The sequence below is a fragment of the Pelophylax lessonae genome (assembly GCF_965119305.1).
Source record: "Pelophylax lessonae genome assembly, chromosome: 6".
Lineage (NCBI taxonomy): Eukaryota > Metazoa > Chordata > Amphibia > Anura > Ranidae > Pelophylax > Pelophylax lessonae.
Window position 1 is genome coordinate 170,522,016 of NC_138773.1, and position 20,416 is coordinate 170,542,431.

The window sequence follows — 20,416 nt, forward strand, 5'->3', positions numbered from 1 at the left end:
TCGGTTAAATGAGAAATGGCTACTTAAATAGTAAATTGCTGAAATTCAGGTTTCCCCTCTTATGGTTGGCAAACAAAAATCTAAATGATCATGTGATGTTCCGGTCTGAAGTCTTCTATCTTCTTCTGTGTATGGGAGGCAGGTTCCTCTTTTGGGAGCCCATAATACTGCCTATGTGATGTGAAGGTGGCTGTCCAGTGGTGTGGTTCTCTCAGGATCCAGAAAATGATTTTGTCAGCAAAATTGCACTGGCCAGCACAGGTAAATTGCCAGATGTACATATTTACGCACTCTGACACAACTTTGAAATATATCCTGAATAATACATTTTTTTTTTCCTTAATTAATTTGGCTTGGTATTGTCAGCACAGTTAGGTGGTGACCCCTAGTGGTACTGATACTCCCGAACTATTATCAGGTCAATCAGGCAATAATTATATCAGGTCTCTGGGTTCGTAAATCCTACAAGCTAATATATATATTTTTTTATTTGTTCTCTAGGAAATTGTACAGAAATGTAGCATTACAAGTCCTGACGCTTTCAATATTCTCTTTATGGCCTGTGTAAAGGATGAACAGCTGGGGTTCCGTTTTTCTTTACAGGTACAGCGATCAAAGCTTTTTTTCTATATTGGTGGAGTCATTTGAGGAGTGATATGATGTATAATGTGGTGCCTATTGTAAAATAGTGTTTATATTTTATTACGTATTCTAAATCTCCAGAATAGATCACTGTAGTTAAAACATTAAAGTGGTTTAAAAGCCTGAATGTTTTTTCCCTTAATGCATTAAAGTACAAAACCTTCAGCATGAAGCTCTCTCTCAGTCCTATCTGGATCCAGTGATGTGCACAAGAGCATTGGCTCCGACACAGCAGGTGGAGCCATGCTCCTGCTGCTGTCAATCACAGCCAGCGAAGGGGGAGGGGCCAAGTCCACATGAGTGCCCCCAAAGCAAACAGCTTGCTATGGTTGGCACTCAGCAGAGGAAACTTTCTACAGAAAGTAGAAAGCCGATATTTTCAACTTTCTGTTATAAAACATATCCAATAAAATCAAATTTCTTCATAAATATAGGCCAAAATGTATTCTGCCACATGTCTTCGGTGATAAAAAAAATCCCAATAAGTGTATATTAAAGTGGTAAACATCATACATATATCTGTAGTGTCTCTCCCCAACACTCTAAGTGCCGGTTCACACTGTTCCGACTTGTCAGACGACTTGGTCGCCTGACAAGTAGCGGACCATGCTGTGCAATTGGAACCGTTCTAATAGGAGCAACTCAAGTCGCTCCGACTTAGAAAAAGGTTCCTGCACTACTTCGGGGCGACATCGGCGCGACTTGCATTGACTTCCATTATGTGCAGTCGTTGCAAGCCGCCCGAAGTTGTGTCGCCCTAGTGTAAACCGGCCCTAAGTGTTTCTCTATGGTGCTTTGTTCCTCTGTTATCAGCATGTATCAGAAGTTTTCCGGACACATGAGATACATTTGTGACGGGGGGAGAAGAGCTCAGCACACAGCTTGTCTATTCAGAACACAGCCCTGTATACTTTCTTTGTTCTTGTGCCATGTGGGTAGGGGTGAAGAGGGGGAGGGGGGGTCCCTTTCCTCCAATCAGCTCTCTCACACTGTAACTGCAGCTCTCCGCCCCCTCCTCTGTGATACTGACAGATGATGAAGAATTTTATCACAATTCTGCACATTTGATCGGCTGTAGAAAAGAGAAGACTGCAGATAAACAAGTAAAACTTCACTAAGTATATGAGCGGAATTTCAACCACTTTAAAGCGGAGTTCCGGGCACAAAAACGATTTTTTTTTTTGTGCCCCTCCGCTAGGTAGACCTGACCTGAAAAGGAATTGGATAGTTATTTTTATTTTTTTTGTTTACTCACCTTTTTATTGAAGATCGTAAATACTCACCTCTGACTGCTTCCTCCCTCGGAGCCGCGGCTCACCCCGTCACTTCCTGCGCTGCGATGATTCCTGGGAGCTAAACGTCATCGCTCCCAGGAATCAATGCGCCGCACCGGCCCCGCTCGTCACTTCCGGGCGACGCCGCATTCCCCTGCTAAACAGCTTCTGGGCATGCCCAGAAGCTGTTTAGGAATGCGGCGCTGCGCCGGAAGTGACGAGAGGGGCCGGTGCGGCGCATTCTGGGAGAAGAAGACGCGGAAGAAGACGCAGAAGAGGACCGCGCCGGCTTCAGCTGCCCACAAGAGAGATGGAAACGCTGTGGAAGAAATTTTCTAAGTAAGTATTTCTTCTAAAAGGTAAGTGCGAACCGGGACAGATCAGAGGCTAGCCATTGTGGAATGTGTTAGCCCTGACTGTCCCGGGGGTATGTTCATCAAAAAATGACATCTGTGCCCGGAACTCCGCTTTAATTTGTTTGTGTGAAAGTTAAAGCATCTACAAACCATGGTATATATCTTTGAAAATTCATCAGCCCTGATGTATTAACTGTCTTTCATTTCCTGAGGCCCTTCAAATGCCAGAACAGTACAAAAACCCCTCAAATGACCCCTTTTTGGGAAGTAGACAGTCCAATATATTTAGTAAGAGCCATGGTGAGTTTTTTGAAGTTGTGATTTTTTATTTTTTTGTCACAAGTTCCAATTTTTTGGAAAATTAACAAATTAAATACATTTTTTTTTAAATATGGTCACCAGTGCAGTACAGTGTCATTATATGACTGATGTGGCGATGATCAGGGATACTGACTGGTGACAGTATGTTTTAAAAAAAAAAAATAATAATTTGTTTTTATTTATTTTTTAAATATATATTTTTTTTCTTTCTACTGTTTATTTTTTTTCTTTACATACTTTCATCAGATTAGTTCAGTGCCATAGTGACGCTCTACTACTCTGTGAGGAAGTATAAAACAATGTACACAAACGGTCATGAATGGATTTCCATTCATGAACAGCTTGTTTATGGTTGTGATCTGTGATCAGCTACAGCTAATCACATGGTACAGGTAGCCAAATACCATGCGATTGCTGTTGGCCAATCACAGATCACAACTGTAAACAAGCTGTTCATGAATGGAAATCCATTCATGACCGTTTGTGTACATTGTTATTGTGATTGCTATGATTGGTCATAGCAATCACATTACCCTGCCACTCACAGCTGTAGGGTACTGAGCACTATGATCCACTGTGTCCGATGGCAGTGCGTATGTGCAGCTGTCAAGGTACAGGTGCATGATTGTGCCTGTACATGCCACCCGCCCGTAGTAAAATCATTGTGGGCAGGTCGGCAAGTGGTAAATAGAAGTGCCTGTAAACATGCATGCAACACATATTTTTGAGCTTGAAGTGCTCTTCTTCTCCGGAACTGCTCTCTTCCCCTTGCCCAGCCCAGGAAACAAATGCCTGAAGCTTGATACACTTCCAAAAATGCTCGCACAAAGCTTGTAAAATGCTTAAATTGTGTTTACATGTGAAGAAAAAAACTACCCTGCATAAGTGTTAATACTGGTTTAGGGCTCTGGTAAGTGAGTTAGTATTGATTTCTATCAGCAAATGATCACAGATTTTACAAAAGTATATACAGAAAACCCCCCTCCATCGCGGGGGTTACATTCCGGACCCACCCCCGAAAAGTGAAAATCCGCGCAATAGAAAAACCCTATTTAAATACACTGTAGGCATGTTTTTACAACTTTCACTGTACAGGCGGTCCCCGGGTTACAAATACAATAGGGACTGTAGGTTTGTTCTTAAGTCAAATTTGTTTGTAAGTTGAAACAGTGCATTTTTAAGTGCAACTTCAGCCTGTGCAGGGATGTGGGATGTTTCGGGTGCTTCTGGGCGTGCAGTCATGTTATCTGGGGCTCTTTGGGCCATGCAATACATACACTACTGCAGTGTGTAATGTGTCTGGCGGTGCAAGATGGCTGCTCAGCGGTAACTGTGACCAGCGTGGAGCACAAGTGACTGAAATTGACATCCGTTCGTAAGTAGGGTGTTCGTAACTTGGGGACTGCCTGTACTTTTAAAAGCATTTTAAGGTCTTTAAACACACTTTTAAAACAATAGAAACCCATTTAAACACATAAAAGATACTGAGAGACAGAGCAATGGAAAACACAAAAATATTTAATTACCAATGATTTAATTCGTAAAATAATATTAATAGGTCTTACAGAAAAAAAACGCAATATACCGGGACCGCAAAAACTGAACCGCGATATAACAGGGGTTTACTGTATTTTTGTTTTCTACAAGATCAGCAAGGATCTGTAATCACTGTCACTGGACAGATATCACACTCACTTCAGGTCCCTGTGATCTATGTAAATAGTAAGGGTGAATTCACACTATGCAGTTAGACATTTTACCACATGGACACACAGGATCAATGTTTTCCTATTTGTCCCATTCACACTGCAACACAGCCTAGGGCTGTGCTGCAAAAAAAAAGGCAAACATGCTGCATTTTATCACAGAGCACCATGACGAATCGCATGGCAGTGTACAGCAACAAAGCGTATCGCACTGCTGTACTTTTTGTACACTTCAAATAAAGTTCTGTCAATCGCTCTGGTCGGGCTTTGTTGCTGTGTGAATACAGCCTGATACTTGAAATTGTTACAACACTGATAATGGTGATATTTTGAAACTAAGAAGTCATCTCAAGACCTTACTATAATTACACGTTTGTTAAGTCTCGGCTCACACTACGGCAATCCGACTTAGGGGGCGACCTGTGAAGTCGCGTGCACCGCGACTTCGGCACGACATAAAATGAATGTCTATGCAAGTCGCTCCAGGTCGCCCCGAAGTATTACAGGACCCTTTTTCTAAGTCGGAGCGACTTGTGTCGCTCCTATTAGAACCGGTCCTGTACTACACTATGGGACGCGACGCCTGACAAGTCGTACCAGTGTGAATGGAGACTTAGTCTTATAAAGTGCATCAAAGTTTTAGACTACATTCTTGTGTCAGTGGTAGAAGAACAAATTAAAACAAAGCCGAGTACAGCAAATTGAAATGTTGGCAGTACATTCTACTTTGGAGAGCTGCACTGAAAAACGCACAGACTGTTACAGGTGCAGTGACCAATGTGTCCCCACCACTGGGTCATCTGGTGTGGTATCATGGGGCAAACAGCCTTGTGCTTTCACTGCAGCAGCTCGGCCAAGAATGGTGTATAGCCCGCACCTCTGATAAAATGAGAGTGAGGTTTTGAAGTCACATATGGGGTTAAATGTTTATTTTAACCACTTTGGGTCTCACAGGTGTTTACCCCCTATGGACCAGACCGTATTTTCACATTTCTGTTATATGTCTGTTCACGAGTCTATAACTTTGTAATGACTTATGATACATATATTGTTTTTGGGGGGGCAAACAGGGCTTTCTTGTGATCCGAAGGTCCTCTGAGAATTTTTAAAAATGTTTTGCATTTTAAGGAAAAAAAAAATGTTTTTGAAATTTGATCAGTAATATTTTGAACACAAGTACCAATACTGTGGGGAAAACATATTCATTTTATTCTACCGCTTGTTCTGTTTACTGCAACATTCAATTACATTTTTGGTACAAATCGTGTTAAAATTATTTACAAAAGAAATAACGTTTTTTGTTTGTTTTTTTGCATATATTTGATTTGTCTCATTCGTTCTCACTGATTAAAAATTAAACAGATATACCATAAACCACATATTTTTTAACACTAAACCCCTAAAGATAACAATGTATATATGTGTTTTATAATATATATATATATATATATATATATATATATATATATTTTTTTTTTTTTTTTTTTTTCCAACAAATAATTTAAAATAGAAACATGGACCTGGAGGCGAAACTTTTATATAGTGCTTATACAGGGTGATCTACTGAAATGAATAGGTTAAGTAATAAAATAAGGGCATGTCCTGGTTAATTAAGATTTTAGTAATTCCCTGTGCACACAATAAACATTCTTCTATGTTAGCTGCTGCTCTCTCACTCACAAATCGCTGTCTGACAGGGAACCGAGGAGATAAGAAAACAAGTATGTTACTTTGTTATTTACAAATGTTACACAGAATTATCACTGTGATTGGCTGTCACAGTGATCATTCAATGAGGAAGGCATCTGACTGGCTCCTAACCGTAGGATTGGAAGCTCATCTTTCTAGACACCGGGTCTCATGAAGCTGTGCACGGGAGGGAGCAGGGGAGATAATAAACTGCAGGCAGTCTCCGGGACGTACAGGAGACTCCTTGTGTACAGAGGAGGGGATTTTATGGACGTGCCAAAGGTAGGCAACTGGTTAAAAAGTTATGCAGCTTTTTTTTATCTATTACTATTTATCTCCGTCTAACAGGTATGGAGACAAATGCTGCACTTGGGTATAAAGCCAGATATATACACCTATAACTTGATTCTTCGTGCCACCAGAGACTGTGGCATTGGAAAGCCGAATGAAGTGTTAAATATACTGCAAAATTCCAAGGATTTGAATGTGTTGATGTTAAGCGCAGGAAAATCTCAGGAAGATGAGACAACCAGGGGAACCAAAACAAAACAAGAATCGAATAAAGCTGTTTTCCATGCACGGCTACCTCTGCACCATGGTTCAAGGCATCATCAGAGTACTGTAACAGACTTGTTATCTATCGGGGGTCAGGAAGATGTGGAAAACACATCTCAGGTTGCCATCAAGCCATCTTTTGCTGTCAGTAACGTGCCAAACCTTTTAGATCTTCACCTAAACACTGATTCGGTAGTATCACTGACAAATGTCGGTACCCCCTATGATAGATTTGCACTGATTGGTGACCTGGAGGGATTTATTCAGAAGATGAAGGAAAACAATGTCAATCCTTCAATAAAAACATTCACACTAATGGCTGAAGTGATAAAACCAGAACTGCAGTCAGAAGCTACCCTTGTTGCCCTAATGGACTCATTCAAAATAAAACCCGATTTGACGTTTTTTAATACGCTGATATTAAAGAGGAGTGAAACTATGGACTTGAAATCGGCAATGGTAAGATTAAAAAAGAGTTCTGTCTTTCAACATTGTCTAATTGTTCAGAAGTAAACATTGATTTATGAATCTGATTTGGAAATGTAGAATACCAATTTCACACACAGACCACATTTTTTATCCTAACTATAGTTTCCATATTCAAGGTCGGTGCACCTCTAAGTGACAGGGGAGGAGGAGACTGAGGGTTACATCTGCATCAGCACACATGGGAGACATAGGCTGGCTTTGTACTTCTAGAATTTCATTCAAAACTTTTTGTTTTAAGAATGTTGGTTTGATTTTCTAATGGTTAGTGAGGTTAACTCAGTATTTGTTTTTTGACCACAGTGATGGAAATTTCTCACATGTACACATTTCTAACAGCTAATGGTGTTTTCATTACGGAAATTACAATTATTCCAAAATCTAATGTTAAAAGCAAATTAAGTTTTGAAGTATTTTTTGAAGTATTTTTTTTTAACCACAATTATCAAATGTACAAAGAATTATTTTTACAAATGTTCATACAAATATTCATATGAACATTTGTTTGAAAATCTACTAGTGTATAGCCAGCTATAGAACAGATCTTTCCTTATCCTGTGTGTCAGTTCTTTTGTGATAGTAATAAAGTTACATTAAATAAAATAAGTATTCTTATTAGTAGTAAGCTACTGTTAGGAACAATGGGCTATGCTGCTTACACTACTCACTCTCCTTTCGGTAAGTGTAAATAAATGGTAATAAAATGTATAAGTACTGTGCAAAGATAAAAATTGACAGATCAGATGAAAATCAATGTGAATTGTAAAAAAATAAAAACCTATATGTATCTGTGATAAAGTGCATTTATAGTACAATATCTGTTGTATGATAACTTAACATCAAAATTATAGATAAATGTTGATAAATATATATAAAAATCCGTGAATATATTGAAAAACAGTCCCAATCACCAGTGCTCAAATTACAAATTGACAATCCGTAAACTGAAGTATGTGGATTGGTTTGTCAGATGCATCACCTCCACTCTTGTGACTGACCCCCCCCCCCCTGTTAGGTGGGTGCTAACCTCATAGATTGTGACCTGGCAATTGAGCTTGGAGTTTCATGCTGTTACTGACCAAGCTTAATTACGAGGTCACACTATGACAGGGGGGGGGGGGGGTCACAAGAGTGGAGGTGATGCGTCTGACAAACCAATCCACATACTTCATTTTCCGGATTGTCAATTTGTAATTTGAGCACTGGTGATTGGGACTGTTTTTCAATATATTCACGGATTTTTATATATATTTATCAACAATTTTTATTTATTCATCTATAATTTTGATGTTTAGTTATCATACAACAGATATTGTACTATATATGCACTTTATCACGGATACATATAGGTTTTTTATTTTTGCAATTCACATTAATTTTCATCTGATCTGTCAATTCTTAACTTTGCGCAGCACTTGTACATTTTATTACCAAAGTTACATTAAAAAAAAGAACTCCAAAGCAGTAAAAATCAGTAAAATGTAAAGAAACAAAAAAAAAAATCCCTCCCGTACACACAACACACTTGCATGCACATACAGCCAGATTCACTAAGTTGCGAATTGCAAAAGTTTGCCTGTATTGAAAAATGTGCTCAATTTTGCGCACGCATTTACACCTGATGCAATAAAGTTTCAATCTCACCAATATAGCATAACGTCATTCCTGGTTCTCTTCTAGGGTTGTATGCAAACATTTCCCCATGCAAATCCGACACGTGTGCTGAAAGCATAGGATAGCATAGGAAGCGTACTAACCCAAGTGATATCAGGAAAGAGAGTGGTGTAAATGCAGCTAGACATGCTGTCAGGAGCCATGATAAAAAAGGATATCACACATTTCTTACCATCATATATTGTATAAAGTAATAACATTTGGGACACTTTTTAAATGAAAATTATTTACATTTTGCTGCCCGAGAAGAGATAACGTATGTCCATGCTGCATAGCCTACTTTGTTCACCCTGGACTATATATAACCGCCTAAAATAATTGTTTCTTTGCTACAGCCTTGGTTTGGGGCATAAACCCCAGCCATGCCTCCTGCAAGGGTGAAACATGTTGGGGGATGTGGCTTTGGGTGGGAGTGCGCAGTCTGCTGCCATTGCAGTAAACCTTAGCTGGAGGTGAACATCTTCGATGTGTGGCCCATTCATTTTGATGGAAGGTAAACCCCATACACACACAGCACTAAGCATCTTAGTGGCCGCCTTTCCAATGAACATAAAATAAGACACTCATTGTACAGTCCATGGGGCTAATGTCTCATGTGAAGGAGGTGAGGTCTCCATAAAAACACAAACGTAATGCCAGACAGGACACAAAGAAGCTTTTTCTTGGTAGGAGAGATAATGTAATGGCAGTTTCCTGCCAGTGCTTAATCTTAGGCCCTTTTCCCACAACTGTTCCAATCCTGTCCACCTGTCAGTTTTTCAGGCAAACCTTATTGGACGGTTTATTCACCACTATGGACTGGCGGGTGTAAACGGACCTTTGTCCATTTACACTCGCCTACCTCCAATCCTGTTTGCTAAAACCAAATTGAAGGGAATCCGTTCTACTCCGTGTAGGTGGATTGGATTGACGGGTAGTCGGTGTAAACAGACTCCACTGTCCATAGAGCAGAGTGGGCTCTGTCCATATACATTCTGCAGAAACTGAGTGGACATGGACCTGTCATCTACCCGCTCTGTTCCGATCAGCTGGTGATCAGTGGAGAGATCCCCCACTGATCCAAACAGAAGGTGCCCCATGTTAGAGATAGCATACAGTGGTCTTGGAGATGTAATCTCAAAATGACCTCAAAGTGTTACTAAACCCAGGACTCTGCATTCACTATATCTGGTCTCCCACAGTACACAGAACATGGAAATGCAATTATTTTAGTAAATACAAATGGCTAAATACCTTTTCTCATCAGCAGTATATAGCAGTCTTGTGACTTCTATCAGTGTCTGGCTGAGCACTGTTTAAAGCTTTTCAGAGAAGTTTTCATTCTACTCTGACTGTCCTATGAGGCTGCATGACCCCTGACCCACCGTGTGGACAGTGCTGATTAGTCCTGTGCTGATCACATGCACCCTCCCAAAAAAAAAAAAACTATAGCAATACAATCAAAACTGAGCATGTGCAGAGTGCCTCCAAGGGCTCTGTTCTATCAGCAGATGGATTGGAAACAGTAAGAGAAGGGGAGAATCAGAGAAGACAGGATCAAAAAGCCTTTTTACACAATGACGAGGATTAACCAAAGCATGCTTTACTCCATATACAGACTGATTTTACTGTTGTGGGTTTGGTAACACTTTAACCACTTCCGCACCGCGCACCGTGTATTTACATTGCGACTTTGTTGTTAAATAGCTGCCATAACCCCAGTATTACTCTACATGGCCAGGGGTCCTCTTTAGTATAAAAGTGGTCCCAGCGGCCGATTCGGCGTGGGATTACTTTTATTGGCGGCAGGAGAGGTGCCCACCGATAGGTACTAGTATCTTTTTGCCTGGCTAACATTGTCACTGGGACTGAAAGTGAGGGAGATTATACAATTTTCATTTTGGGTTGTCAGCAAACAGTAATGATCTTCCAATGCGGACACTTGTTCTGATGATAACTTTTCAAGATAGGGTTTCTCTAAAACTGGCCATACACTGTTGTGTTTTTTTTTTTCAACCAGATTCCTCGAGCCACACAAATAAGGTGGATGGAGGATTCCCCAAACCCCCAAAGGATTAAATCGGTGTATGGCCAGTAGGAATGGGTTCGAGATCCCACCTGCCAGGAAGCCGACACCGCACACGGCGAATCACAAGCAGTGAGAAATTAGCCGGTCCACAGCTGCACAGATCAGGAAATGTCTCAATGCCTGTGATTAGCCATGTGCGGTGTCGGCTTCCTGGCGGGATCGGGCAGTTGGGATCCCGAACACGCCTGAGCCCATCTCTAATGGCCAGCTTTACTTTGGAGAGAGATTCTCTCACTTCCTGTTGTGCTTTGGGACAGGATGTGAAGCAAAGTCAGCCCAAAAAGACACAAGGACACAACCAAAACAAAAACTGAGGTTTCTTTTTTTAACCATAACCCACCTGCTAACCCAGGGCTTGACAAATTTGCTTTGAACCTAGGAGCCAGCTTTCTTATGGGTGGAACATGTAACATTTTTCTGAAGGTAAATTTATCTTTTAACCCTTTTACGGCCAGAGCTGTTTTTGCGTTTTTTGCAAATTTAAAAAAAAAATAATTTTAGGCCTGAAGATAACATAAAACCCCCAAACATACAGTGGGTACAGAAAGTATTCAGACCCCCTTAAATTTTTCACTCTTTGTTATATTGCAGCCATTTGCTAAAATCATTTAGGTTCATTCTTCTTCCTCATGAATGTACACATAGCACCCCATACTGACAGAAAAACACAGAATTGTTGACATTGTTGCAGATTTATTAAAAAAGAAAAACTGAAATATCACATGGTCCTAAGTATTCAGACCCTTTGCTGTGACACTCATATATTTAACTCAGGTGCTTTCCATTTCTTCTGATCATCCTTGAGATGGTTCTACACCTTCATTTGAGTCCAGCTGTGTTTGATATACTGATTGGACTTGATTAGGAAAGCCACACACCTGTCTATATAAGACCTTCCAGATCACAATGCATGTCAGAGTAAATGAGAATCATGAGGTCAAAGGAACTGCCTGAAGAGCTCAGAGACAGAATTGTGGCAAGGCACAGATCTGGCCAAGGTTACAAAAAGATTTCTGCTGCACTTAAGGTTCCTAAGAGCACAGTGGCCTCCATAATCCTCAAATGGAAGACGTTTGGAACGACCAGAACCCTTCCTAGAGCTGGCTGTCCGGCCAAACTGAGCTATCGGGGGAGAAGAGCCTTGGTGAGAGAGGTAAAGAAGAACCCAAAGATCACTGTGGCTGAGCTCCAGAGATGCAGTCAGGAGATGGGAGAAAGTTGTAGAAAGTCAACCATCACTGCAGCCCTCCACCAGTCGGGGCTTTATGGCAGAGTGGCCCGACGGAAGCCTCTCCTCAGTGTAAGACACAAGAAAGCCCGCATGGAGTTTGCTAAAAACACCTGAAGGACTCCAAGATGGTGAGAAATAAGATTCTCTGGTCTAATGAGACCAAAATAGAACTTTTTGGCCTTAATTCTAAGTGGTATGTGTGGAGAAAACCAGGCACTGTTTATCACCTGTCCAATACAGTCCCAACAGTGAAGCATGGTGGTGGCAGCATCATGCTGTGGGGGTGTTTTTCAGCTGCAGGGACAGGACGACTGGTTGCAATTGAGGGAAAGATGAATGCGGCCAAGTACAGGGATATCCTGGACAAAAACCTTCTCCAGAGTGCTCTGGACCTCAGACTGGGCCGAAGGTTTACCTTCCAACAAGACAATGACCCTAAGCACACAGCTAAAATAAAGAAGGAGTGGCTTCACAAAAACACCGTGACTGTTCTTGAATGGCCTAGCCAGAGCCCTGACTTAAACCCAATTGAGCATCTCTGGAGAGACCTAAAAATGGCTGTCCACCAACGTTTACCATCCAACCTGACAGAACTGGAGAGGATCTGCAAGGAGGAATTGCAGAGGATCCCCAAATCCAGGTGTGAAAGACTTGTTGCATCTTTCCCAAAAAGACTCCTGGCTGTATTAGATCAAAAGGGGGCTTCTACTAAATACTGAGCAAAGGGTCTGAATACTTAGGACCATGTGATATTTCAGTTTTTCTTTTTTAATAAATCTGCAACAATGTCAACAATTCTGTGTTTTTCTGTCAGTATGGGGTGCTATGTGTACATTCATGAGGAAGAAGAATGAACCTAAATGATTTTAGCAAATGGCTGCAATATAACAAAGAGTGAAAAATTTAAGGGGGTCTGAATACTTTCCGTACCCACTGAATATTTTCTGAGAGCAGACAGGAGAATAAAATAGTGGTAGTTCCAATTTTTATGTCACACAATGTTATCACAGGGGTCTAGGAAACACAACATTTAAGTAAAAAAAACAAATTTAATTTTAGAGGGTACAAAAAGGCAATAATTTACCCAATTATTTGGTAAAATATAAAAACTGGGGTTGCACAAGGTAAATAGATTCCAACATGTCAAACCCTAAATTTACGTGTACTCGTGAAATGGCAACAAACTTCAGGAGGTCTGGTGCTAGGATTATTGCTCTCATTCCGGCCTGCAGTATGATGTGTAATAATGTGTATCGCAATCGACATTTTCAGGTGTAGGCGCAGTGCTGTTTACGTTTGTATGTGCATATATGTGGGGACGGGGGATTTTATGTGTTCATTTTTTACAATTAAAACACATTTTTTTTTTTTTTTATTGCATAGGGAGACAAAAAGTCCTCTATATGATAATTTTTTTGGTGACAGGTTCTCTTTTTAATGAGACATCCGGGTCTAAAAGACCCCGGATGTCTCCCCTCTGCTCCACTAAATGTAATGTAATGCACATCGCACTGCAATACATTCTTTCCTAGCCTTGATGGCTGGGGAAACTGTCAACGGGGACCAGGAAATGAAATCATACATGTCACTTCTTGGTCAACAACCAGAAAGGGAGGAGAGAGGATATGTATCCACTTCCCTCCCTCCCCTCGCTATGTCGGCCAAAACATGCACGCGGGGTGTGGAGCAAGGACGACATTTCGTCACCATGGCGGCCTGGCAACTGGGGTTTGTAGAGCCCTGCACTAACTATAACCCGCTAATTAGCAAATCTGTAAATTGCATGTTTATGTCACCTAATTTATATCTTTACAGGAATTGTTGCCAGTTTTAGCAGAAAGAGGAATTGCACCAAACATCCACACATTCTGCAATCTGGCAAAGGCCTGCCGTAAGAAGGAAGATGGGCTACAGCTGCTTCAAGACATGGCGGTATAACAACTTTTCAGTTTTAAGATTTTCCCTGTCTATGTTTAATAATAGGTATTCAAAGAGAAAATTTGACCGCACTCAGGAGTAGATGAACTGGAAGTGTTTATTCCCATAAACTTAAATATACAGGTGCATCACACAGACATGGGACAGGTCGACGCGTTTCACGATTCTGCTGATCGCTTACTCATAACCAATAGTTGGAGATCGGTGAGAGAGCCATATAAATGGGCTGGCAACATATCAGGTGAAACAGATTCTGGTTTCATTTCCCAAAATCTGTTTCACCTGATATGTTGCCAGCCCATTTATATGGCTCTCTCACCGATCTCCAACTATTGGTTATGAGTAAGCGATCAGCAGAATCGTGAAACGCGTCAACCTGTCCCATGTCTGTGTGATGCACCTGTATGTTTAAGTTTATGGGAATAAACACTTCCAGTTCATCTACTCCTGAGTGCGGTCAAATTTTCTCTTTGAATACCTGAATACTGGATGGCGGATCCGACCGGCACCGGAATGCCTTGCCTCACCTGAGCGGCTGTTTTCTGTTTGCTACATATGTTTAATGATATCCTGAAGCACCGAGAAACTCTAAAAACATATAATTTGGAGGAATGAAGGTGAAAAACTGCATCAGGTAGAAAAACTCCTCAATGTGCTTAATAAAAAAAAAAAACTGGTGAGGTTAGCGCCGCACTGTAGATCAGTCGTTGGAGGCCATTAGAGTAGAACTTCTCTCTCTGTCAGCACTATTTTTTTATCCTCATGCTGCTAACACTAGTAAATAGATAGGAAAGTATATCATATTTACTTGTCTTACACCTTTTTTCACATTTCTTTAGTTACTTCATGCTTTCCATGCCTAGAAAAATTATATGATATTTCCCAGAAGCCTTCAGGAGGGGAGAAGAAGAGGAAGGGTTTTCTAAGCTAAGCACGCTCTCCTGTTTGCATGCCTGTCACATATTGGATGGTTACTGCTTCTCTGATTAATGGATTCTCTCATGGAGAATGCTACTGCTGATGTTTTTTATACTAGTTCCTTGCTGTCCTGATGCTGTGAATTCAGTTCTGCCGCTGACCCTATGAAGATTTACAGTATGCTTGTTCCCTGTCTGTGTTCTGATATCAGGCATCTGCAAATTCAGACATCATACTTCCCTTATGTAAATGGGACTTTACATCAGGGATCTTCAAACTACTGCCCTCCAGCTGTTGCGGAACTGCACATCCAATGAGGCATTGTAAAACTCTGAAATTCACACATATGACTAGGCATGATAGGAATTGTAGTTCCTGAACAACTGGAGTGCCATAGTTTGAAGACCCCTGCTTTACCTCAAAATGTAGGCAGGGTGGGTTAATGTGATGGAAACTTTCTTCTATCTTGGGGTTTCTGTGACCAGAACGGTGGTATGTTATGTGTGGATGTTGGATACAGTCGGGCCATTTTAATTAACCACTGAAATGTAAGAAAGTGGATGTGGCCAGAAGTATGCAGCACAATAAGGAACTGTGAATATGGTGGAAGAAAGTGATTAAAACTCCTAAAGCAAACAAATACACATAAAATATATTATAGGTAGGTGTTCTGCTTGTGAAATTGTGCTTTGAAATAACCAAAGGCTGGTGTCATGTTTTACAGATTGCTGGTTTCCAACCCAATAACAATGTATACAGTACCTTGATCAATGTCGCCATTAAGAGATTAGATTACATCTACCTAACTGATATCTTGCGGGACATGAAATGTAGGAATGTGGCCCCTAACGAAGTCGTGATACGCCAACTGGAGTTTGCAGCCCAATATCCGCCAAAGTTTGACAGGGTATGTAAACCATTTAATGACAAAACAATTTTATATATTCTAATTAATCAACATGTAAAACTGTACATTCCACGTAATTTCTATAAATAATACATTTGACTGCTTTTTTTTAATCAGTAAACATTTGTGATGACTGACAACATGGGCACATAATATTGCCTGCATACCTATTCAATTACTTTTTTTGGATCGCTCCACAAATCTGGTGTGGTTTCCTCTTAACATCACCCTAAGGCGCGCCAATAGATATTTTTTTAGTTTTGGAGTATAAGGCTAGGTTCACATCTATGCGCGTGGCTGCGGGTATCGCATCTGTTCCCGCACCTGCAACCACCCACTGCCAAATCTCACTGCTCTTGGAAGACACGGGGGGGGGGGCTGCCATTCATTCTTAATGGCACCTCCATGCATTTAAGCCTGCAGTGCGTTTGCAGGAAACCTTAGGGAAATCGCATAGTCAAAAAAACCCGCAATATCCCTGCGGTCGCGTTTTTGAAAAGGTGCAACCACTGGTTGTAGGAAAGAAAATTGCTTGATTCCTCCATCAGCACAGTCAGTGTTAATGGGGGTATAACTCCCGCAGAACTATTGTGGTCTCCCGGCGGGGGAGTGAGGGGAGCTGTTTTCCGCTCTGGAGAATACACAGTGATTATTGCTAGTAGCTATAGCCACTGGCAATAATCTCATAAAAAATTTGACAAGCTGGTTTTACCCATGTTGATCGATTGATAAACATGGGTACAACCAGCCTGCCCATTCATGGTTTGAATCTAATCCGGTCCCTGCTGAACTTGCCAAGATTCGAGCCATCTATGGCTGGTTTACTTTCGGAAGCTAATGTATAAAAAAGTAAATTTTTCTAAGGACACATTCGCGCTTTTAGGGCACATCAATGCATGTACACAGATTAGCCATTGTTATGCATGAAAATCCTTGAAGATGTGTGAATACAGCTTAGGCTGGCCATACATTATGCAATCTTCTTGTACAATTTTCCTTTAGATTTACCAAAACCGTAAAAAATTAGTTCAAACCTAAACACTTTCAATTTGTATGTAATCAGGCAGGCCCTTGCATTACATGGAGAAGGAAATGGCAGAGCCAATCCTGTCAACACCACATCTCAAGGATAAGTCAAAAAACAAAAATAGAAGAGGGAAATTGGGACTTTTTAGGTGTTGAATTCCCCCGTAGTTCAACTCCTAAAAAGTTCCAATTTCCCTCTTCTATTTTTGTTTCCCTTGCATTACATAGTTGAAGGTAAATCTAAAGAAATTGAATAAGAAAATTGTATAATGTATGGCCAGCTTAAGCCTGACCACAACAACAACAACATGTCTCTTGTTAGCTGTTAAAACTAGTACAATCTTCTTTACAGTACCAGAAAAAGAATGTGTTCTTAGAGAAGATTGATGGCTTCTGCGGATACTATAACCGTTGGCTGGAATGGATGGATGCAGAAGAAACTGAACACCCTTGGAAGAAATATCGGACCAAACCAGAAAACGACTTAGGAAAGGATTAACAATTGTGTGGTTTTATTGGAATCATTGCCAGTTTATTGAATGTTATAAAACCCTAATTTGTTTAAATTAAAATTTTTATTTTTACAACTATTGTGATGCTGTTTTTTTTTTGCATAGTTTTTATGTGTTACTGACCTATCCAATCACATGATACTATATACACACTCATTAGACAAAATTTGGTATACTGTGTATGTGAAGCTTCTCATTTATCCAGTTCATTGTATAACTAGCAGTTACATTAAGCTGGATTTATTCCTATCCTGTCTAACACATTTTGTTGCTTATGAGTGTCAAAAACATACCCAAGTTTTATTGCCACATAGGGTAACTCGGTCACCAAAAGTGTATGTAAATCCTAGCAAAGAATCTTTTTTTTCTGCTCACTTAGATCTGTTGGGTATTCCATTTGAAGCATTTTGATATACTGTATATCTGTTTAATAAGTGCAAAAAAAGAACCTGTGGGTCAGAAATTCAGAGCAGTCCTGTGTCCTCTGCATACTTCCTGTGTCATCTCAAAGAGTACTATTAGTTAAATAGCTTGGGGTAAATAATTATTGGCCTTTACATTGTGGAGATCTGAGTGAAAGTGGATTAGCAAAAGTCATTGGGCAGGGCTGACACTTCTCAGTGTGCAAAAATGTTATGTTGTCTTTAGCTCAAAAGAGGACTTATGAACTGAGTACATTTCTGTCCGATGAACAGGTACTTGTAATGTTCTGGTACCTCTGGTACCCTTATTCCACTTTCCATTCCGTGTATGCGTCCCACCATTCTCTTCTGGTAGGTGCGCATACACCTTTAAGACCGATGCTGTCATCACTGAGCGCCGCAGAGCGGCTATTTCAACCGCCGGCGTTCTCACTCACATGTTCGTTCAACCTGCCTTGCATCTATGCTTACAAGCGTGTCTCGCTGTGGAACCTCGCTACTAGGATCACTTCCTCAGACCCGAACCTCGCTACTGATCCCTGTATCTCGCTACTGGATCACTTCCTCATCACCGGACCCTTCTACTACTATACTATAGTGATAAGTACCCCGCAGCGGAAACCTCCATAACCTACACTACTACTATTGCATTAAGGACTGTTACTACCTATCCATACTATCCTATCATCTGCACTGTTACATAGATTGCTAGCTCTTGAGACTACTACCATCTATCATCTGCATTGCTGCATAGATTGCTAGCTCTCCTGTCTACTACCATCTATCATCTGCACTGCTGCATAGATTGCTAGCTCTCCTGTCTACTACTATCTATCCTTGTATGTAAATCAAGTTGCACTAATGTGATCTATGGAGGTATAAAGTCCACAAAGTCCCAATATTGATGACAGATGGAAAATATCTTGGGTAAGATCCTGAACCCGACTCCCTTAAGAGTGTACGCTTACCAGATTGAGGTAAGAATGAAGCGGATATGCTTAGTCTTGTCACTTTGATAGATGATCCAGGCCCGTGTGAGCAGTGAACTCGGAGGTCATTGGATCATGTAAAAAATACAAACAAACGCAATAGCGTAAAACCCAACAACTAATATAGTATCACCTTGAGTGTGACTTAAAATGGAGATTGGGAAACGTGTAAATAGCTGCCACCAAGATAGCAAAGTAAAACAAAAAAAAAAAATTTAAGGGGTAAATACCCCTACCAAAACAGATGCAGGATAAGGTGCAAAAAATAATCCAGTTAGAGTTGCCTCTTACCAGACAAAATTAACTTATAACCCAAGTGAAAATAAAGTGTTGAAGGTATGTGTTTGGACCATCACCAGCTAGATCAGCCTCTTACCAAAAATAAGTTAAAGCAAGTGTGTAGAAATCAATCCAAGTGACACAGGATGCAATACCAGATAAGCACCAGTAGGGGTCGCCTCTTACCAGATGTTAAACTCAGTCAAGCTTGTATGGAAATCAATAGTTAGGGTCCAAACATGAATTCTGGGATAAATCCTCGCTTTCAACCATAGATTTGCCCAATCAAAAAAGATTTATTTTCACTTGGGTTATAAGTTAATTTTGTCTGGTAAGAGGCAACTCCAACTGGATTATTTTTGCACCTTATCCTGCATCTGTTTTGGTAGGGGTATTTACCCCTTAAATTTTTTATTTTTTTTGTTTTACTTTGCTATCTTGGTGGCAGCTATTTACACGTTTCCCAATCTCCATTTTAAGTCACACTCAAGGTGATACTATATTAGTTGTTGGGTTTTACGCTATTGCGTTTGTTTGTATTTTTTACATGATCCAATGACCTCCGAGTTCACTGCTCACACGGGCCTGGATCATCTATCAAAGTGACAAGACTAAGCATATCCGCTTCATTCTTACCTCAATCTGGTAAGCGTACACTCTTAAGGGAGTCTGGTTCAGGATCTTACCCAAGATATTTTCCATCTGTCATCAATATTGGGACTTTGTGGACTTTATACCTCCATAGATCACATTAGCGCAACTTGATTTACATATATTCTTTAGGGTGTGGTCACACTTGAAGTTGCTGCTTGTTTTTATTCCTTTAGCGTGGTTAATTCCCCATTTTACTATATTACTATCTATCCTTGCACTGGGTTAGTCTATCCTGTATTTGTCATCTGCTGTCCTCACCACCTGTTAGCATACTCGATACTAACCTATCTGCATTCCTAAATACCATCTTGAACTCTCCTGTACAAACCTATCAAGTGCTTACCATCCTTGTCACTGTTCACACCTGTCCCTTCAGCACATCACCTTCATACTATCATATACATCCTATCACTCCAGGAACATCTCATTGAGTGTGTATATATCTGTATGTTGAAGCTGACAGGCCCACGGTGATGAGTCCTGGAGAGTTGGATCTGGTATTCAACACATCTCTACATGACTACTGAGTGGAGATTTTGCAGCTGCAAATCCAGCCTATAACAAAAACGAAGGAGCGTTACCAGTGGCGTCGGCAGGGGGGGGCTGACCGGGGCTATAGCCCCGAGTGTGCTCCCCAAAAGCCCCGAGTCTCCTGTTGCTCATTAAAAATTATTAGCCCCGAGTCCCAAGGCCTGGGTTTGGCCGGGAAGTCGGGGCTACATATCAGCATTGTAACATTAAGCACAGTGATATGTGGGTGATTCGGAGG

At 40.7% G+C, this 20,416-nt stretch overlaps 1 protein-coding gene across 1 annotated transcript in view; it reads left to right on the forward strand.

The window, feature by feature from the left end:
* Nucleotides 1-17,290, forward strand: part of LOC309558687 (pentatricopeptide repeat-containing protein 1, mitochondrial-like) — a gene marked incomplete at its 3' end in the record, with an annotated part of 28,228 nt that extends 10,938 nt beyond the window's left edge. The window contains exons 4-8 of the mRNA XM_082261744.1: nucleotides 502-603; nucleotides 6,337-7,002; nucleotides 13,818-13,934; nucleotides 15,583-15,765; nucleotides 17,144-17,290. Of these exons, the coding sequence (XP_082117870.1) occupies nucleotides 502-603; nucleotides 6,337-7,002; nucleotides 13,818-13,934; nucleotides 15,583-15,765; nucleotides 17,144-17,290 (1,215 nt within the window). The remainder of the gene's footprint in view (nucleotides 1-501; nucleotides 604-6,336; nucleotides 7,003-13,817; nucleotides 13,935-15,582; nucleotides 15,766-17,143) is intronic.
* Nucleotides 17,291-20,416: the final 3,126 nt, after the last annotated feature.